Raw genomic sequence first — 21784 nt, forward strand, 5'->3', positions numbered from 1 at the left:
TTAATGCAATGTGTCAAGTAGTTTACCTGAGATGTTTGATGGAATTTTATTCTTATTTAAATGGGTTCTTGGTGAAGTTTTACACAAAGGAAGGGAAAATGCATATGCTATAACAAATCTTCATCTTAAAGGGGTTGTTTTATTTGAATTCTGAATTTGACAAATATCAAATGAAATAGGTATTTCTATTTATTTATATGCTCCCCCAAAAAGAGGATTGTTCATGAAACTGCAGATCTTTCTTTTATACAGTTTGCTTCTTTAAAAATATTTAGTAAATTCAACCTATAGCTTTCAAAACTGTTCTGTGATTTTTCTCAACCTCCTTCTGTTTTCTCCTTTGAATTTCAAAAAGGATGCTTCAATGACTTTCATTTATTTTCTTTTTGCTATCATTCTCTATGCCCCTATGCCCTCCCACTGTCCCATTGATTAAAAAAAAAAAATCCCCAAATAAAACAAAATCCTTGTGACAAATACGCGTGCTCAAGCAAAACCAGATTCCCACATTGGCTATGGGCAAAAATGTATGTCTTCTCCTGTACTTTGAGTCCATCATCTCTCTGCTGAGAAGATGGCTGCATGCTTCATCACCTGTCTTCTGGAAATGTTGGTTATTACATCGATCAGACAAGTCTTTCAAAGTTATTTTTCTTTCTACAGGGCTGTAAAACATGGTTTTCTGGTTCTGCTCAGCTAAAAAGGTTTCTTCCCTGATGGGATTTAATTGGTAATCACTGAAATCAGCTCTTTTGTTACCACATGACTCATGGAAACCAGCGAGGAAGTCTTCAGTACACTCCCAGGGTTTGGGATTGACTCCTAGTTTTTATTTCAGGCTTGTGGGTTCTCAGACTCAGACCCAGCAGCAACAAGAAAATGCTGGTGTCACATTAGCTGAGGAGGAGGGGGAACAGAGTATAAATGCTACTCAGGAAATTCTGTGGCTCATGATGACACCCAAGAGAGAAAACGTAATGGGGGTCAAGGCAGAAGGTTTATACTATCATTATAATAGAACTTAAATGGATATTATATTTAATTTCCATGACAGTTTTAATTTGCTGGTTTAAATCTTATGAACATCTGGAAAAGCCATCTGCCCTTTTGTCCAAGGCACCAGGGTATTACTTGTTCTTTGCCTTTGTAAAAGATAACATATCCTCCTATTGACCCTAGAAGGAGAATGTGAGGAGGAACCACATGAGCTCTGAATCCTGTACTGACACTGCCTAAGGTAGGGAACAAAGGAGTTGAAGTCATGGCAGACAGTATGGTGGAAAGGGTGACTTAACTGAGGTAGTCAGGAAATCAGGGTTTTGGTTCCAGTTTTTTTTTCTCCCTAATTCATTTTGTGATCCAGGAATCCAGATTCCACTATTTAGTATACTGTTTGTGCATTCATGGGCAGGTTCTACAATCTTCCTGGGCCTTAGTTTCCTCAACTGGAAAATGGGAATAATATTTTTGAAGAAAGTACCTTCAAAAACCTTAAAGCACTAAGTCCACATGAGCTATGAAGCTGCAGATAAACTGATACTGACTCAAAAGTGAGACTTCCTCACAAAATAAAATGGGCTATCTTGGGTGAAAAAGAGAGCAGGGAGAAAAAAAAGAGCTTGCTTTTCTCCTTGTATCCTCACCGTTAGTGCAGTGCATTGCACTGAGTAAGCACTTAATAATGCTTTCCTTCATTCAATGAATCCTTCAATGCTACTGGATGCCCATTTTTTAGGGATGGGTGTTCCTTTACTGCTACACATTGGAGTGTAATCTGTAAGGATCTGTAAGACTTTAGGATTTAACATCACCTCTCTGGGCGCCATTTTCCTTATCTGTACAAAGAAGGGGTTGGATTCTGAAGTCCCTTCCATTTCTAAATCCTATGATCTATCGCTCTACTCTCAATCCTTAGAAAGTCCTATGGTATGACCTGGCCTCACTGAACCTGCAGGCAAATGCACGTTAGGGACCTGTCGAGGGTCTCTTCTGAGTATCTGGCAGAAGGGATGGTTGGGGAAAAGGCAAGAGGAAGAGGAGCTGGCCGAGTATACTTTTAAAATGCAAATAATGCCGGGGGAATTAATTTCTTTTTTTCAGTAATTGTCAACTCTAGTATCATTAGCTAATACCTGGTAGCTGAAGGAACAAGAAAGAGACATAGGATAGGTGCCGTGGGAGGGGAGATAGGAGAGAGGAAAAAGGACTCGACATATGATAGGGATACCAAAGCCCTATTTGGCCACAAAGGCACTAGCACCATGCAAACATTTTATTCCTCCTCATATACTCTTTAGTCCAGGGACGCTATTGTTATGTGGAGAAGACACTCCATCTCTTAGATCCAAGAGTTATCTCTGGCTGTCTCCCATGACTGGAATGTTCTTCATCTTTGTTTCTACTTACTAATTTCCCTGGCTTCCTTTAAGCACCAACTAAAATCCCTTCTTCCGTAGGGAGCCTTTCCCAACCCTCTTAATCCTCCCACCTTCCCTCTCATAATTGTGTCCTATTTATCCTGAATTTGGTTGTCTGCACATATTTGTTTGCTTCTTGTCTTCCCCATTAGATTGTCAGCTTCTTGAGGGAAGGGATCGTCTTTTGACTCTTTTTGTATCCTACGTTCTTAGCACAGTGCCTGGTGCAAATAGGAGCTTAATTAATGTTCATTGACCATTGAATATAGTGTCACTTCTGGAATGGTGGCAAAAGTTGCCAGTCTAGAATAACTTTTTTTTTCCTACTCCTTTTATGGTACTCCTATTAAAATCCGTCAGGGTCTTCAAAACTGCATAGGAAAAATAAGGAGAATTACCTTACAGCCCGGTACCTTTCCATTCCCGTATATCTAGCTCTCTCAGATTTCAATGAACCGATGTGCTCACAGTTTTGTTGAAATTATCCTATTGCTAAATTAACTGAGGAGATGTAACTTTCAATGTAAATAGAAGAAATCAAGGCATGGAAAAGTCCATGGGCTTGGGGGAGGCCATACAGTAACCCCATGGCTGATTAGAACTCAAAAGCCTTCTGAGCCTGGTTTATCAACCTCACTGCTTATTCAGTCTGACATCTAAAGCATATTTAACTCTCAATCATGTGTGCTAATGAAAGGAATAAAGAGCAGAAAATGATGACTCACCAATAAGGGGGAATTTTGCAATCTACTCTGGACGTTTTATTTTTGGTTGAATTATGTAACTCTTTTGGTTGGGTGAGCATCACCTATAAGGGATCAGTATCTCTCAGGCACATGTCCATTGACCTTATAGAGAAGCTAAACTGGAAGCTTAAAAAATCTTACAAATAAGATTCTGTCCATGGGTAGTCTTATGTTGGTTGTGTTATATATTTCTAATGAGAAAGTGAAATTAAAAAAGAAACAACAGGACAGAGTATTAATACAATGTTAAAATTAGAAAAATGCTTTATATTCCTTATGTCATTGAATAAAAATTCTGCCTCTGTTTTGTACTCTAGTGTTCTGATTTAGCTTACTAGAACAGCTCAATAAATGGGAAACTTATCTTCATCTTAGGTGTTTGCGATTCATTAGCAACTTCCGTCTTCATCCTTTCTTTGCTGAAAGTCTGAGAAAATAGACTTTTGCCTCTGCATAGCATTCACAGGAAGGCTTTCAGTATTTGTTCTTTTATCGAATTTCTGCATTTGTGGGTAGCTGGTCAGTCATGCCAACAACGTCCATGGAGAAAGGATGAAATTCAGCATAGGAAAGAGATTCATACTATCAGAAGGCACTTGATGGTTTTTCTAAGCATTCTTGCATACATTTTATCACTCTTGATGTACGCAGCTATCATGTTCTCATTTGCTAAAACCTATAAACTTAATGTCATGGTGGTTTCCTTCAGATAGAACATGGTGCATCATAGCTTGAGGAATGATAGCATATGCTAACATGGATGTTTCAAGTCTGAAAGATTGTATAACTATAACCTGCGAGGTAGGACCAGTAGAAACGAATTAGTTCAAATATTTCATTTAAGAGAAAAACAGGCATTCATAAGTCTTGTGGGACTATATACTAATTTCCTTCTCTCTCTCTCTCTCTCACTCTCTCTCTTTTGTGCTCTCTCTCTCACTCTCGCTCTCTCTCTCTTTCTTGTATGACAGGTGGGGATCTTTTCTCTCCTGTGATTGTAAATTTCTCATCACACCTGGTTGAGGAAATCAGTGTATTCTCTGGTCTACTGCCCAAGTTGTAACCATGACTGCTGGTTGTTTCATCATGAACCAAAGACCATTACCCAAATAACTCAGAGAAACAAGTTTGCATCACAGAATTAAAATATTTAATGACAAAATTGGTATTTGCAATGATGAATCCACAGATCAAGTTGAGCTTGTCTCTAAAGAAAACAAAATTATGTTTGATGTCTTGGAGAATTTCTTGAGGAATTAGTTACTATACAACAGATATTGGCAATGTTACAGTTTGGCAAATTAAAGCAAAACCTACCTTTAAGATTACTTGTTTAGGACATTCTGCTAGTAATTTCACATGAAAGCGTGACCTTTGCAAGTCACAAAAGTAGTGTTAAGACAGATTTCACTGTAGTTTTAAAATCTAACACATAATCTTTTTTATTCTTTGCAGAGCTTAAAAAAAGTGAACTACTGATCTTGTTACATTTTACAAATACATTCTTTAATATGAAACATTAACCTGAATAACTGCATACTTTCTGTACACAAATATCTAATAATACTAGTGAAAGAGGCTACAGCTAAGTTCCAGGAAGAAGCTATCACACTAGAAGTTTCTCTTTAGGATGGTTGGTTGTTGGTACAGTTTAAGAGTTTCATCAGAAATACGACATCCATAAATGTATAGAGTAGCAGGAACAGAACAAATACAAGTTAAAAATCTTCTCTTTAGCTCACTGAATGGAATTGGTCCCAAAACATTCAAGTCTTTTTAAGCTCTTGGCCTTGGGCCATGAGTAATACATGAATGCTTTGTACTGAAACACCTCTAGAAGAGCTCAAAGGATTTCACACATTCTCATGTGATTCTTCATAACAGCCCTGGGAAATAGAGAGGGGATAGCTATCCTAATAGGAGTGGCAACATGTAAGACAGGGGCACATTACGTCATTAAGCAAATTGGTGTTAGAAGCCAGAAAAGGGTTGGGCTGGGCATTCTTTTAAACAAAACCACTTTCAACAGGGAATCCTCGTTGAAAACTATTAACAGACATTAAGGGGAATGGAGGGAAGGCATTTTAGACTTTCATTTAGGAAGACTAACTATTCCTTCTTTGACCTGGAAGGAATCTCACAATGTGTTATATAACCATATCATCTTGAGTCTTTCTGAGGTGGCTTCACCAAATAATACTGTTGTCTGACTTTTAGCAACAGATTCCCCTAAAGTTTGGTTGACCTCTGTTTTTACATCTGCCTTTTTTTGCCTTCAATTTCATGTGCTAGCTGAGTGGCTATTAGGGGGCCAGAATCCAATTTGCAAACACATATACATGGACACACATATATGTGTATATAATTGCATATTCCCCCTCCCCCAGGCCCACATTTAATGACCCTAAAAACCATTTAGTTTATCTCCAGTACCTAGGACAGTGCCTGACACATAGTAGGCACTTAATGAATCTTGCAGAATGAATGACTGGGAAGGTTGTCATAGGTTGAGTCTCTGTCTCTGTCTCTGTCTCTCTCTTCCCTTCTCTCTCTCTTTCTCCCCCCTTCCTCCCCCCTCCCTTTCTGTCCTCATTGGTTTTGTTTCAAAAGTATTTTCCTAGAAAGTATATGATTAAAAAAACCTGGTAAGCAGAGAGATCTATTGTCTCCTTTCCTGACAAAGCTGAACAGCCAGAGATAAAATACGAGGGGAGAACTATTTTTCAAGATGCCTAATAACTCTGGTAATAGCTTATATAGTGAGGTCTGCAAAACTACCTGCTTTAATATGTGGCATCCATGTCCAGCAACTTTAAAGGCTTTCAACTTTGCTTGCTAGATGTCAGGTTACTCACTTCTTTAAGTTCTCAGGTCCACAAAGGAAAATAATACAAAATGCTGTAAAAATAGCTTACTATCTTTTATAGGGAGATGTCTTTAACTGGGGTGTCTCCCTAAGAGGACTGAAAAATTCATCTCAAATACATTCTGTCTCCTTTCTGACATGCCAGCATTGCCAAAGAGATCTCTTTTCCAATAACTACAATTTACTGTGTCGCTGGCACTGCTTTATCAGGACACGTCAGCTGTTTAAATGGACATTAATAATGCAGTGTCTTCTTATTCTGCAACACGAAAGGTTACTTGCATTCCAGACCAAAAAACCTTGGACTATAGAAACCCTGGGTTCAATGGGAAGGAGGCAGGAATGGGGTTTAGAGGCATCAAGCATTTTAAAAATCAATGCATTGCAATGAGAGCCTGGGAAGGCAAACAAGCCTGGGATATGCTGGGCAACATATTCTCATGGAGAAGAGCAATCATCATTCCTGTACTTAGCATTTTAACTCTTAGTGGAAAAAAAAATCTCTACCATTTCCAAAGTTTAAGTTTTAAGGAGGAGTGTGAATAAAATTCATTCTAATCTTAAAGTGGTAGGGAAGGCATCATGCCTACATGGCCTGATACCATTCTAGGGAAGGTTGGAATGGTCATGAGAAGTGGTTTGGCAAAATCCCTATGATTTAAATTACGTGAAATAAATATCAAAAAAGTAAAGATAAAATCAGCATGAATGTGACATTAAGAACGCCCAAGGACACTATGATAATCTCTCTAAAATAGAAAGAGTGAAAAGGATATAAATGTAACATTTTTTTCTTCTTATTTGTACAGATTTTTATCTGGAGAAGTTGATTTTTTTTTGAGGCAAATGGGGTTAAGTAACTTGCCCAGGGTCACACAGCCAATAAGTATTTGAGGTAGGATTTGAACTCAGGTCCTCCTTACTCCAGGGCTGATGCTCTATCCACTGCACCTCCTAGCTGCCCCAGGACCAGCTGATGCTTGATCAAAATCAAGCCCTTTCTTAGAAACACAACCACATTTGAGAGGCAGCCTGGCATGGTGGATAGAAGGCCAAGTTCAGAAACTGGAAAGACCAGGGCTCAAGTTCTGCCTGTGACACATACTGGCTACATGACCCTGGACTAGTCATTTAACCTCTTATGTCTCAGGCAATTGTCTAAGACTGGAACAGGTGGTCCTTTGCATCAGCTGATGGGGTTTTTGTGCTACAAACTCTTTGTACTAACGAAACCAGGAGGTCCAGGGCAAAACCAAACCAAAGAGGGGATAATGACAACAAATGGGGGAGGGGAATAGTCACTAACTCTTACATTATTGCAACTCAGAATCACAGCATGTAAGAACTGGGAGGGACCTCAGAAGCCATCCACTCAAATCCATACTTTAGCGAGATTTCCCCTCTACACTAGTACCACCATGTGGTCTCTGGCCTTTGTTTGAAGGCTTCTTGCAGTACTTAGAGACCTAGTCCTCTGTGGCACATGTAGCCCAAGTTTCCGTCTAAGGAAGTAGGAAAATGCTGCCCCTTAGGTATGGGACAGATACCATCAGGCCCACACCATAACAAATGCTCTTCACTAAATGCTTGAGACCTGACTTCTGAGGAACAGGCTTGCTGTAACCTAAAAGCTTTCACCTAGAAAGATGCTAAAAGCCCTCTTACCAACACTTTAGAAATTACCTAACTGCTAAGGATTTCTTCAGAAGGTGAAGAGGTGGCAAACTGGTACCTTCCATTTCCCAGTCTTTTCTTGTCACCTCAAACAGAAGTGGTCTCTCTCACCTCAGAAATGGTACTTTGGTTCTATCACTCTTATGGCTTCCCACACAGTGCCACGTCTGTGCTAATTCATACGTTTGTTCTACTCTTTCCACTAGATTGTAATGGGGCAGAGGATGAAGGACTGGACTTGGGAGTGAGGAAGAACTTAGCTTCAAATCTCTTCCCTCTGACCTTTATTGAGGAACTCTGGGCAAGTCATTTAATCCCTTTGCTTCAGGCAACTTCCTATTTCTTATCCACTAAGTCACAGATGGGTTAGTAAGGGAGTTCCCATATTGAAAGTTCCTATCCCTACTCAACCCAATCTTCCCCAGCAGCTACTGGCAGGCAAAGGAATCATGTGTCATAACTACTCTCCCTGTACCTAGTACAGGGAAACTACTCAATTATAAATGAAATTTTTTCTTAAGACTTTAACTTCACATTTTTATTTTTCACAGTAAAGTAAAAAAAAAAGATCATTCTGGAAGTAAGTAGCAGAAACATTGAACCTGCAACAGAGAAAGCAGAATCTTATCTGCAACTCTGTTGCTTTTTGGAATGCTGGTGATGGCTCATGCAAAAGGTAGCTAGGCAAAGAGCAAAATCTAAGACGGCTGTTTCCCTTGATAAATCCAATTGTTTTCCATAATAGAACTTTTAATGTCCCAGGATACAGAATTCTAGCTTTCTGATTCTGCTAACACCAGCTACAAAAATGAGGAAAAAAATTAATCACTCTTTGAATTTTATTTTCATACAGAAACAATAACATTTGATGTAGCCAAATTAAAATGTCTTCCTGTTTCATATCAGGGAAAAAAACAGATTTAGCCAGTTTTCACCCTGTTCAAGTTATTTGGTCCAATTTTCTTATTTTCTTACTTAAAAACATCTAAGACATTTTGGGGAAAAATGCCAAAAAAAAAATCCCCCCACCTCCAAATTGAAGATAGTGCAGCATCTCTTAAGGTCACTACAGAAATGTAAAAACACAACATCTTTCCCCTCCCCCCCAGTACTGATGTCTGAAAAGAACACAAACCAATTTCCAATGAATTGGCAACAAGAAGCAAGTGGAATTTTGGAATTCTTGTAAAAACTGCTGAACCAATCTTTTCCATTTCTCTTGGGAGGGTCATCAGGATAGGCAGTAAGTACTTCAGCACTTATGCTTCATGGCAAGCTGGGGGAAGAGACAGAGAGAGAGAGAGAGAGAGAGAGAGAGAGAGAGAGAGAAGAAAAAGGGGAATGAAAATCTCAGTTATTTCAATAGGAAACAAGAACAGTAGTAGAATTCTTGACATCTCCTCCCACAATGACATTTCTCAGGAACTTTTCCTGAATTCAATCTTTCTGGATAAGTTAACGCATAGTATTTTTTTGTACTACTTACAATATTTCCTAGCGCTTAAATGGTACCTTTCATTTACAAAGTCTAAGTGGGCTTTCTCATCTTTTATCACGCTTTCTAAGGAACTCCTGGGAAGGAAGTTAGAGTAAAGGGATAGCATCCACATGTCTAAGACAAAGACCAAACTAAGGCATAGATTTACTGACTTGTTCTGGGTAATACGATGTGTTCATGAGAGAGATGGTCCTAGATCTCAAATGTCCTGACTCTCAGGCTAGTGTTGGAAGTTGAGAATCTCTTCACCATCTCTCTCCATACTCTTTCCAAATCGATTTCACATGACTCTCCCTCATGCACGTTATGCTCTAGCAAAACCAGTCTACTGAATATTGTCTATAATTGACAGTCCATAACCTAATTCCATTCTTGGAATGTTCTCTGTCCTCAACTTGGCCTTTTGAGATGCCTAATTCCATTCAAGGCTTGGTTCAGGCGTCATCTCCTGCAAGATTCTTGATTCCTCTACGTGGTGGTTGCTTTTCCATTCCTCTCCACCTCCAACCCTCTACCACAATAAAATTTCTTGGTATTTATTTTATATTTACTTATCTGGGTACATGTTTTCTTCTAGCAAAATATAAGCTCCTTGAGGGCCTTTTTGTCTTTGCAACCCTAATACCTAGCACAGCGTCCAGCACATTGTAGGTACTCAAAAAATACTTGTTGAATTGAAGAGCCTTAAATTTGAGCCTTCACTGGTTTGTTATAAAATACTAAGAATGAACAAAGAAAGGGGAAAGGAAGAGGAGCCTATATGCTCTTCACTGATTAATCCATTAATTTTCAGCTTAACGAGATCATGCAAGCTTGTGCAATGCATTCGATAGCTAAACTGCTATTGACAAAGACTGAACAATAGCTGGAAGCCAGACCTTGATTTCTGCTTCCAGTGGTATTTAAGATATGCAGTCTATTGAAACATCAGATCTCTACAAATGGGAGTACCAAATGCCACCCTGTTAGTCAACAGTTTCCCAAACTTAGCTGGGCCCCAGGGCTATTCATTTAGGGAAACTAGATTTGGGTACAGGATACAGATTTAATCCAACTGTGTCTCAGAGCCATGTCCCTCCCCAGTGAGTCAATGCAGTGTTATGAACAGGAAGGCAGAAAAAGAAGTGGACTTAGAATTCCTTGTGTGATCTGAAACTGCTATCAGAGGGCTGACTGAAGGAGTAGAAAAGACTATTGGACTTGGAGTTGAGAAAGACCTGGTACTTGCCTCAGACACTTACTAGTTGTGTCATCATGGGTGAGTCACAACCTCTCTGAACTTTGATTCAGAGATAATGAACATACCTCATACCTAACTCACAGGCTTCTTGTGAGGATGACATAGGATAAGGTATAAAGTGCTTTGCAAACTTTAAAGCTTTCTATAAATGTCAGCACTGGTGTTATTATCATGAGGAAGAAGGGAGCATAGTAGAGTACTAGGCTTAGAGTATGAAACACTTAGGTTCAAACCTTGCCTTTGTGTTTACTGGTTATGTGGACCCCAGCAAATTACTTAACTTCTCTGTGTTTCAGTCAACTCTAGGGCTTAGTTCCTAAGTTATTGATTAGTGGCATCTGAATTGTTGGGAATTTGAAGCCCTCTATTCTAAGGATAAGAACTCAGTCCCCTGCAGGTGATAACTTTATGTGTCTGGTGTGTAAGCAGGAACCACAGCTTAAAGTTAAGGGAAACACCAAGCCAGGCAGGGGTCTGGCTAACTGGGTGATTAAAACCACAGAAGAAAGCCAGTTTCCACAGGAATTTTTTGTAGAAAGCCCAATCCTGTCAATGTTACATCTGTACTAGGATTTCTTTACTGTTAGCTTTAGAAAATTAGCTCTTGCTTGGCCCTTCTCACTAACAAACTGGGGAGAAATAGAACCTGAGGAGCAACACTGCATGAAGAAAAGAACACTGCACTGGGAATAATGAGGTCTTATATCTCAGCTCTGGTTCTGTCCCTCCTCAGATGTGTGACCCTGTTAAAGTCACTAAGCCCTCTGGGCCTCAGTTTTCTTGTCCCTAAAATGAATAGGGCTAGAAGAAGTAATCCTTGAGGTTCCAGGTCTAACATTCTATGGATTATTGGGCCAATTTAAGGCAGAGTCCAGACTAACATAAGTCTTTGAGAGCAGCTGCCTTTGGCATAGTATCCCACAGAAGAGGCAGAAATGGGGATCATGATTCCTTTTTTGCTTAGCCATACAGCACTACCAGCAGTTTATACTTACCCAGTGCCTAGTACTTTGCAAAGCTCCTCATAACCACCCCTTGTAATGCAAGCATTACAAGATGCAATGCCCATCTGACAGAGGAGGAAACTGAAGTAGAGAGGTTGGAGCAACTTGCCCAGGTTCATAAAACTCCCCAGTGGCAAAGGTGGGACACACACTCAGGTGTTTAGAATGTTTCCACTAAACACCCTCTGCCCTCCTTGCCCTGCAATGCCTTGGCATGTTGGACAGAGTAGATCCCAACCATCCTTTCTCCTCCAAGGAGGATTCTTAAAATACTATATAGTAACACCACAGCTGCTGACTCACTACTCTTACTGAGCAAGGCCCTCAGAGGCATTGCATACTCTGCAACTTGGTGATTTTCAGGGCAAAGGAAAAGTGAGCATCCCTGCCTGAGTGGTTCTACTGTTTGGAGTTACGCCAAACCCTTTGTTCAGAAAGGAACTGTGCTTCTTCAAATCAGACTATGAAACTGGATGTGGGGAGGGGCTGAGAGGTAGGGGGCAGAGATAACTTAATTCTCCACCTCTTCTACAGGAGACAACCATAAGGATATCATGCATGAGAATCCATCCATTAACATGCCTGGAAGGCTCTAGGTGTCTGAGAAATTCCCTGTAGGTCTGAAAGCATATGCCTTGAAATACATCACTGAAATATACCACTTGTATAACAACACCGTACTGCTAGAGTTTGGGGAGGTGATGGGGAGCGGTGAGGAAGGGATGCGAGAGAATGGTGTGCCAATTAAACTCCAGTATTAGGAACCTTATCAGATGAAATTTCTGTCCTCTGCTTAGAGTGTGCAGTTTGGGGGCATTTGTAAATACAACCCACCTACTATGAGTCAACGCAGCCAAGTAGGGGTGGAAGGAAGGGGCAACATCTCCTCTAAACTCTCACCTGGGAATGAGTCCCAGGGGAATTGTCACTGGGCTAGTGAAAGGACCTCATCCCAGCCAGCCCACGTTGGCTATTCTACCTCAGAATTTAGCAGTCACACCCTGGGAAGAAAGGTATTCCAGCTCCATGAAGGTAAGTCTGCTTATTAGAGAACATTTCCAATGCTGGGATGATTCATAAGCAAACATACTAGTTTTAAAAAGTTGCAGTCTTGGCTTTGGAATGTTCTCCCTTTTGTCTGCTTGCTTGTGTACACACACACACTCACATGCTTTCCCTTCCTCCCTCCCTCCCCCCCAAGGCACTTAGCAAAGAACAAAACAGTCCCCTGCTAGAAAACATAAAACAACTAATTTTGCCTAGTGTCAATGACTCCATTAGTCCAAAGCAGACATCTCACGGTCCTTTGGGGCCCATGTCAATTTCTCTTCTGACAGGTGTTTTATTATGTTCCGTGGACTGTTCTGTTTTTAGGGAGTACTGACCTCAGCCTGTCACCTATCTTTGAGTTTGGCAGGCAGGTTTAAATCAACAAAAGTTCCACCACTATACCCTATCCATACCCCTCTGACCCCCAGAGTTTCTAACCCTCAGCAGCTTCTTCTTAAAGCCTGTTGAAATCTCATACCAGGTTCATCACTAATAACAGAGCAGATAAAGTATAGCAGGAATTAATTAGTTAGTTAATTAAGAATCATAAAAAGAATCCTAACAAACCATTCCTTCCTTCTCTTAGCCTCAGTTTTCTAATCTGCAAAATGTGGAGGTTGAAATAGATAATCTCTAAGGTCTCTTGCAGGTTGAAAATCCTATGGCCCTTGGGTGCATAGTCAGAGATTCACAGATAATCATAGGTTGGTTGCATGGAAAAGGCTCCATTAAGCCAATCTGGGAGAACACGCAATCAGGGCCCTGCATCCTTTTAGCCTCTACATTTTTTGGTCTGTTTTATCGAGGTCTCTTGCTCAAATCTTATCAGTTCCTAACCTGTTGTTTTGTACCTGACACAAAGAGAAAACTAGTAGGTCACTGCCTTTATAATAAGGCTTCACAGAACTGAAAGTTGACTATCTCCTTCTAAGTCTCCTCCCTTCCCTCAACACTTTAAACTTTTTCCCATTCCTGTTTTCCTTCTCCTTGAAATCCCTTCAGTTGCAATTATGCAAAACTAAGCTAGGAAGTTAGGCTGTTGGATTCCATCATTTGTTTCTGTACCACCAACCAAGACCTAGGAAAAGTAGGGCAAAAGGAGCTTGGGGAGACTAGATTGTCTCAACTCTCAGGCACCGTGGTACAGGAAAAAGTGTGTTGGATCCAGTCAAGTGAATGGGTTCAAATTCTGGTTTTACCATTGACCACTGTGTGGTCATTGTGTGACCTTGTGTGACCTTGGGCAAGTGCCTTCACTTCTCTGGCCCTGGTTCTCTTATCTAGAAAATGAAATGTTGGCTACAGATCAAGTCCAATGTCCCTCCTAGCTCTAGTCTTCTCCTATGAGGATGCACCTTTGAACGAATCAATCGACAAGCATTTATTAAGCTCCACTGTGTACCAGGAACTGTGCTAGGCACTGGTGATACAAATACAATGAATCAAAGAATCTCTATTCTCAAGGAGCTTCCTAATAATAGGTCTCCTATCTTCAGTAGGACTGGCTGCTGTTCAACTCTCCTCTCCAAATGTGCGATAAGGACAGAAGGATGCGACCAGCAATATGCCCGTGAGCGTTTGACAAATGGTTCTTTGGGGGAAAATGTATGCAAGACATACTTTGAATCTGAATCTTCATTATCTGCATTTTCCCATCACTCTCTTAAGTCTAGACAATCACCAAAACAATGATTGAGCCTCGATTTAATAATAATAACAGCTAACATTTACACAATGTTTCCTATGTGTTAGGCACGTGTTAGATGTTTTACAGTGAGCTCATTTAAGGTTCACAACAACCTTGGGAGGTAGGTGCTATTATTATCCCCATTTGGAGATGAAGAAACTAAGGTATAGGGGGGTTAAAGTGATTTGGCCAGTGTCACACAACTAGGAAGTCTCTGAAGTTAGATTTGAACTCAGGTCTTCCCAAAAGTAGGCCCAGTGCCCTATCTTTCTGAGCCACTTAGCTGCTCCTAGCGGTTGCTGATTTCCACAATATAAATAAGCTCTCACTGAAAATTTAACAGCCGGCTCTCCGTAGCCAGTGGGAGCTGGCTCCAGCACAATCCAGGATGCCATTCAATGGAGAACCTGCCACATTGCACTGCAGGTGCACAGTGGATAAAGACCTAGACCAGAAGTCAGAAGTACTGTTCAAATCTGGTCTCCGACACTTTTTAGCTATATGATTCTGGCAAATAACTTAATTTCTCTGTGCCTCAGTTTCCTCAGCTGTAAAAAGAGTGTAACAATAGTACCTACCTCACAGGTGAGGATCAAATGAGATAACATTTACAATGTGCTTAGTGCATGCTTAGCTCTAGGTGCTAAATAAATGCTTGTTCCTCTCTATTCTCCCAAAGCCTTTGAAAAAATGTTGCAGGAAACAAAGGCTGGAATAATCCCGAGAAACTTCAGCAACTGCTGAGAGGCTTCACCTGCACCAGACTGTAAGCAGAACTTTTGGGAGAAGGGCCTAAAGAGTCTTTTTATTGGCAGTTTGTAGTTTCTCTCTTATTTCTTAAAGCTTCCCCTCAGCAGGAGTATGGTTATACAGTGGAAGAGCTGGGATTCAAATCCCAGCCTGTTACCTCTACAATCGGGGCTCAGATCTCACTGAGATCACAAAGGCCAGACCTTAAGCCTAGTATTTTAGTCAAAGTTGCGTGCAACAGGGGCAGTCAGGTAGCACAGTGCACTGGCCCTGGAGTTAGGAAGACCTGGGTTCAAATCCAACCTCAGATACTTGCTAGCTGTGTGACCCTGGGCAAATTGCTAAACACTGTTTGCCTCAGTTTCCTCATCTGTAAAATGAGCAGGAAAAGGAAATGGAAAACCACTCCATTGTCTTTACCAAGAAAACCTTAAATGGGCTCACAAAGAGTTGAACACAACTGAAATGACTGAACAACATGAGCGACAGACCTTCCTAGACTATATTCTCCATGTCTTGGGGAATCTTGGTATTTCTTCCAGCACCTTCCATGTAGTAGCAGATTAAAGTTTGCTGATTTGTTTACCTGAAAGCCCTTGACAAATCAAATCCTGTTCCTTAACCAGATCAGTGTTACTCCTCAGTCAAAATTTCAACACACCTTCTTAACCTACTGAAATACAGACTCCTTTCTTCCTATGCTGTCATTTAATTTTTTTTTTTTTTGCCTCCACTGGTAGAGAGAATTTCCCAGTTTGGGAGTTCTTTATTTTAAGGAAATTTCAGGTCTAGTCTCTATCCCTAACCACTTACCTGAGGTAGCTGGGTGCAAATAAATACTCAGTCTTTCCATTTTCAAAATGACTGTTCTTAGTACATGGAGATGTCCTGGCACATTTTGGTTTACAAAAGTAGAAACAGATCTTGGCAGGCAGGACTGTAATAGCCAAGCTACAGCTAAGGTTCCAGCAATAAAGCACCAGAAATAGCTGGGCCCCTTCCTGAGTGATGCAATAGCAAGACCACTTTTTTCTAGGGCTTGTTTTATGCATAGTAGAGCACAGAGATGAGAACCCACAAAATGCCTCTCAGGAAGGAAAAGAGACAGTAAATAAAAAGGAGACAAGCTCCCATCACTTCTTTCAAGCGTGAGCCAACGTAGGAGGTGGGGGAGGGAGTACTTTCTGAGCAGATCTCTAGAGCATCATCCTGTCCCTTGACATCCCTTTAGTCTCAAATCTCTAGGCAGGGACAAAAGAATGTTCCTGTGTGTACCCCATATGGGGTCACAACCCACAGTTTAAGAATGACTGATTAGGGGTCATGAGTGGAAAAAATTTAAGAAGCCCTGAGCTAGAGGAAGAACTGGTTCCCTTTAATTCCAAACTAAGCATTTATTGATGCAAATAAATCTAAATAATACATGTCTGATTTATTGTACGATGAATGGAAAAAGTTTTGTTTGCACATTTCATGGTATGTAGTGAACACTCAGGGATGAGTTTTTTTATAACAAAGTTTACTAGTGACTCAGAGCTTCCTTAGAAATAACCAGGAGGCCAAAGCCAAGTTCCCTTGCCCTGTATTGTACCTTGTGGGCAGTTTCGGCAAACTGCTGGGCACTGTTCTTCATGTCTTCTGTCTTTTCTTCTGCTCGACCTAACCTTTCCCCACGCTCATTCAAGGCCTGGCTGGCCTTCTGCACGGCACTCGTTACACTGTCTGCTGCTGAATGAAGTATGCTGTTTCCTGAAGAAGACAAATAACAATAAATAATGACGACAGTGATTCACGATTCACATGGACAGAGTAATTTAAAGTTCTCAACATGCTTTTCTCACAATGATCTTATGGAGGTAAGTACTATTTTCCAGTTGTGGAAACTGAGCTTCCTCAAATTAAATGACTCGATTGAGGTGACATAGCCAACAAGTGGCACCAGGATTCAAATACACTGTCTCCTGGGTATAAGTCCAAAGTTTATCTATTATACCACATTGATTCTTTTCTGTAACTTCAGAAGCTTGCCTAAGAAACAAGTAACTGACCAGGCCCTTCCAGTTGGGAAACTGTGCTTTAGGAATAAATCAGGCAGATTAGGATGGGCCCTGACATTTTCAAGATTCAGGAGTACTAATTAATTCCGGAGCCTGAAAAGGATAACATTACTTTCTACCCCCAGGAAGGAAATTCATGCAGTGGCAGAAACTGGTAAATACTAAAGTCCATCTCCTGAACCTTGAGGTGTGAGACATTAGACATCTCCATTCTAGATGGCCTGCCAGAGGGGATGGGAGTGGGGAAAGAAAAAGTCCCAGGATAAAGTTAAACAATATTGGGTAAGTGTATGTAACCAGACAGTGACGCACGCACACACAAAAAGATAGCTGTAACTATAAATTCACTCTAGTTTACTTATCTTAGGTTGAATGAGTCAACCAGAGGAAATAACGAACCACATATTACCCTTGTGGTATTCATAGAATTCTAGAATTAAAAAAGATCCTTGCGGTCATTTTATCCAGTCTCTACTCAAACATACATTCCATCTCAAAAAAAAGGTTATCTAACCTCCACTTCAATACCTAGATTGCATAATGAGCAGGGCAATGGCCTTGAAGTCAGAAAGACCTGAATTCAAATGCTGCGTCAGATACTTACTAGCTATGTGATTTGGGCAAGTCACTGTTTGCTTCGGTTCCCTCATCTGTAAAATGAGGGAGTTAGACTCGGTGTCCTCGAACATCACTTCCAACTCCAAGTCTGTATTCCCATAACCTCTAGTGATGGGAAAGTCAGTGATCTCTGAGGCAGTCTAATTTACTTTTGATAGCTCTACAGTTTGGACCCTTTCCAAAAAAATCAACAAACATTTTATTAAGCACCTAAGACGGGCCAGATACCTTGCTAAGTACTTGGGGAACAAAGAGAGGCAAAAGACCGTCCCTGCCCTCAAGGAGCTTACAGTCCAACATGGGAGACAATATGCAAATATACATAGAACAGGGAAAAGTAGGAAGTAATAATTAACAGAGGGAGCCACTAGAAGTAATTAACATAAGGAAGGCCCTAGAATTAACAGAGTGAAGACTAGTAGGAGGAGCAAGGGAGGAAGAACATTCCAGGCATGGGGGAAAGCCAGAGAAAATGCCTAGCGCCCAGAAGTGGAGTATCTCCTTTATGATGTAGCTAGGAGGCCAGCATCACTGGATCAAAGGGGACCAAAGGGGAGTAAAGTGTAAGAAGACTGCAAAGGTAGGAGGGGCTTTGAATGCCAAATAGAGTGATTGGAATTTATGGAGTGGGGTTGGGGTGGGATGACATGATTGGACATGTGCTTTAGGTAAATCACTTTAGTGGCTAAATGAAGGCTGGACTGGAGAGGGGGAAGACTTGAGGCAGGCAGACCAACCAGTAAGCTGCTGCAATAATCCAGGAATGTGGTGATGATGACCTGAAGAGAGTGACAGCAGTGTCACAGGAGAGAAGGAAGCATATTCAAAAGATGCTGCAAAGGTGAAATCAACAGATTTTGGCAACAAATTGGAAATGGGGGGTTAGAGATAGTGAGGAGCCTAGAATGACTCCTAGATTACAAGCCTGAGGGATTGGGAGGATGGTGTCACTCTCCATGGTAACAGAGAAGGTAGGAAGGAGGGGGGTTCAGGGGAAAAGATAATGTTTTGTTTCAGACATTTTGAGTTTAAGACGTCTACTGGATATCCAGTCAAGACCTCTGAAAGGCATTGGAAATATGAGACAGGAGGTCAGCAGAGAGATTGGGGGAGGAAAGGTAAATTTGGGAATCATCAGTATACAGAGGGTAATTAACTCCATTGGAGTTGATAAGATAGATGGAGAAGAGGGCCCAGAAGAGAACCCTGAGAACCTATGTTTACAGGAAATGATCTGAAGAGGATCTAGCAAAAGAAACAGAGAAGAAGCCATCAGATAGGTAGAATGAGAGCCAGGAGAAAGTAGTGTCCTGAAAACCTAGAGAGAAGACAGCATCCAGGAGACGGCAGCGTCAAAGGCTACAGGGAGGTCAAGGAGGATTTGGCAAATAAGAGATCACTGGTAACTTTGGAGAGGGAAGTTTTGGTGGAATTGTAAGGTCAGAAGCCTGAGTGTAAAATAGTGGAGAGAAAGTGAAGGCAGCTAATGAATGAATTTAGATACAAAGGCAGAAGTGATAGAGGACAATGGCAAGGATGGAAGGACAGAATGATTTTTTTTTCCAGGATAGAGGAGAAATCATTATGTTTGTAGGCAGAAGGGAATGAGCCAGTAAATGGGGAGAGACTGAAAAATACGTGAATGATGGGAACGTCAGAAGGGACAATCTGTCGGAGGAGACAAGATAAAACGGGACTGCTTGAAGAAACAGAGGAGTTACCCTTGTTGAGGAGCAAGGCTACTACATCATGTGAGAAAGTGTAGGAGTGTCTGAGTGACAGGATATGAGGAAGAGGGGAGGAGAGGGAGCTTACAGCAAACTGCCTCAATTTTTTTTTTTCTGTAAAATATGAGGCAAAATTCTCAGCTGAGAGAGTGGAAGTAGAGGGAACCATGGGATTTCTGAGGAGGGATGAAAAGGTTTGGAAGAGCCACTTTGGAGAGTGGGATAGTGATAAGGGAAGTATACTAAGATTGCCTAGCAGCAGTGAGGACCCAGTTGAAGTTGTGTAACATAAATTTTTAGTGAATGTAGTAAGAAGAGTTCTGTGATTTTCTCCATCTTCATTTACAGCATGTTTATAGGAGGGAAGATGGCAAATGGAGGGAGTGGTCTAAGGCTGAGGCCTGGCTGGGTGATAGGCAAAGGCAGCTTTGCATTCAAGAGAAGAGGACAGTGTAGAGCTGAACTGGTTCCCCAACATGTCAAGATGAGGAGAAGAGAAAGCAGTTATTGCAGGGGAGATTGCCAGGGAGAGAATGAAGGTGTCAAGGGATTAGAAGTCATGGCTTTTATCCAAAAAGAGAATCTTTTGTTCCAAATCATTATTAAAGGCTATTTCAAGGTAAAGATAAACAGTAAGACTATGGTATATTTTATGGCTTAGGCTTCTTCTCCTCTGATCTCTGCCACATAAACCAAGGAGTCTTAGCACAAACTGGATCATCACTCTGTGTTAGCAAGCAGAAAATGACAAAGAAAATCAAATTTCATGAGTGAATAGAGCTTTCTACATTCAACAGTTACTGACACGAAATAGAAAGTAAAAAACTGCCAAACCTCAAAAGAATAAAATGTTCCTGTGCTCTCAATTGGTAAAGCCAACAGTTAATAATAATTCATACTTTTATGGTGCTTTAAGATTTATAAAGTACTTCTTCACTTGACTACATCACACCACTGAGACAGCCAGAGCAAGTATTATCTCTGTAAGAGGAGGAAGACAGAGCTCAAGGGCTCAGATTTGTCCGTAGTCACATAGCTAGTGTTGGAGCTGGGAATGATCAGTGGATACTGTGTCCAACAACAGCCAATAAGTTACAAAGTAGCAACTGGCAAAAAAAAATTATAGCTCATTCTCCTCAATGAATATGAGATATTTAGTGCCATTATATACAATAGCTTTGTTTCAAAACAAATTTCTTATACCATTTAACTCTACATCTGGAATGGATACATCTGGCCACAGGCAAATTTTAATAAAAATTAAACTTCCACTGCTATTAGATGTAAAAATCTCATAACTTTATTTCTTTGGGGATCAGCTATGGTCTATAGAAAAGATATGTGGGCAGAAAAAAAAGTTTTTTCTTATGGACTGGTTTTTATTAATCTTCATTTAAATGCTAAGGGATGGAAAATTTCTCAATCATAAAAAATTTTAATTAGTTTATAAGCCAATGGAGAAAACACAGAGCATATAAGTCATATAAAATAATGCTTAAGACAGAGGAAGTAAATGGGAAGACCAGTATGCAGAGATATAATGCAAGAATTTTGCTCCAATGGGGACCCAGAAATAGTTATAGGATATACAAAAACTTGAGGGAAGAGCTCCTTTCATCAGTGTCATTGGCCCTTTGGATGGCCAGTAATGGTGCAAATTATTTAATTAGCCAATTGGCGGAAAGTTACACTACTGCTAATTGACCTGATGTAGTTAGTGAGAAAACTGGATGTAGGAATGCTGGAGGGTTTTAGATGCTGTTTTAGTCTGAGATGATGGTTCTGTTCAGTCTTGCACATATACCCTAAGGAGGTGAAAGAGAGAAAGAAAAAGCACACATAGAATAAAATAGTCATAGCAGAATTTTCTTAAAGATATTTCTACTATGCTTTGCATGATTACACATGTATACCCCATATAAAATTGCTTACAGTCTCAGGGAAGAGGAAAGGAGAGAATTTGAAACTCAATTATTTTTTTAAAACAATTTAAAAATTGTTTTTGCATGTAATTGGGAAAAATAACATGTTATTAAAAAGACATTTCTAACATTCCACACCCACAGATTCCCCATCTCTGCACAGAAGTACATTTTCTTTTCTCTCTGACTCTGTCTCTTTCTCTTTCTTTGCCTTTACATTTACATTGCAGAAGTCTTTTTGTATATTGCCTTCTTGGTTTATCTTATTTCATTTTGCATCTGTCTTCTCATGCTTCTCTGAATTCTGCAGATTCATAGTTTCTTACAGCATAATAATATTCTGTGATGCTCATATACCACAAAATTGTTTAGTGACATAGCAGTGCTTCCTATGGTAGCAAAACAAAAACCAGGAAAAAATAGCTGCCTATAACATAAGGAATGACTGAATATATGGTGGTAATTGAAAGAGACAGAGAGAGAGAGAGAGAGAGAGAGAGAGAGAGAGAGAGAGGAGGAGGAGGAGGA

General features: G+C 40.4%; 1 protein-coding gene across 1 annotated transcript in view; it reads right to left on the bottom strand.

Moving 5' to 3' along the window:
• Positions 1 to 4290: 4290 nt before the first annotated feature.
• The window catches only part of STXBP6 (syntaxin binding protein 6), a 359755-nt gene continuing 342261 nt past the window's right edge, over positions 4291 to 21784 (bottom strand). The window contains exons 5-6 of the mRNA XM_036735103.1: positions 16524 to 16681; positions 4291 to 8979 (exon numbers count right to left, since the gene is read on the bottom strand). Coding sequence (XP_036590998.1) covers positions 8956 to 8979; positions 16524 to 16681 — 182 coding nt within the window. The 3' untranslated portion in view covers positions 4291 to 8955. The remainder of the gene's footprint in view (positions 8980 to 16523; positions 16682 to 21784) is intronic.

The sequence above is a fragment of the Trichosurus vulpecula genome, chromosome 8, assembly GCF_011100635.1.
Source record: "Trichosurus vulpecula isolate mTriVul1 chromosome 8, mTriVul1.pri, whole genome shotgun sequence".
Classification (NCBI taxonomy): Eukaryota; Metazoa; Chordata; class Mammalia; order Diprotodontia; family Phalangeridae; genus Trichosurus; species Trichosurus vulpecula.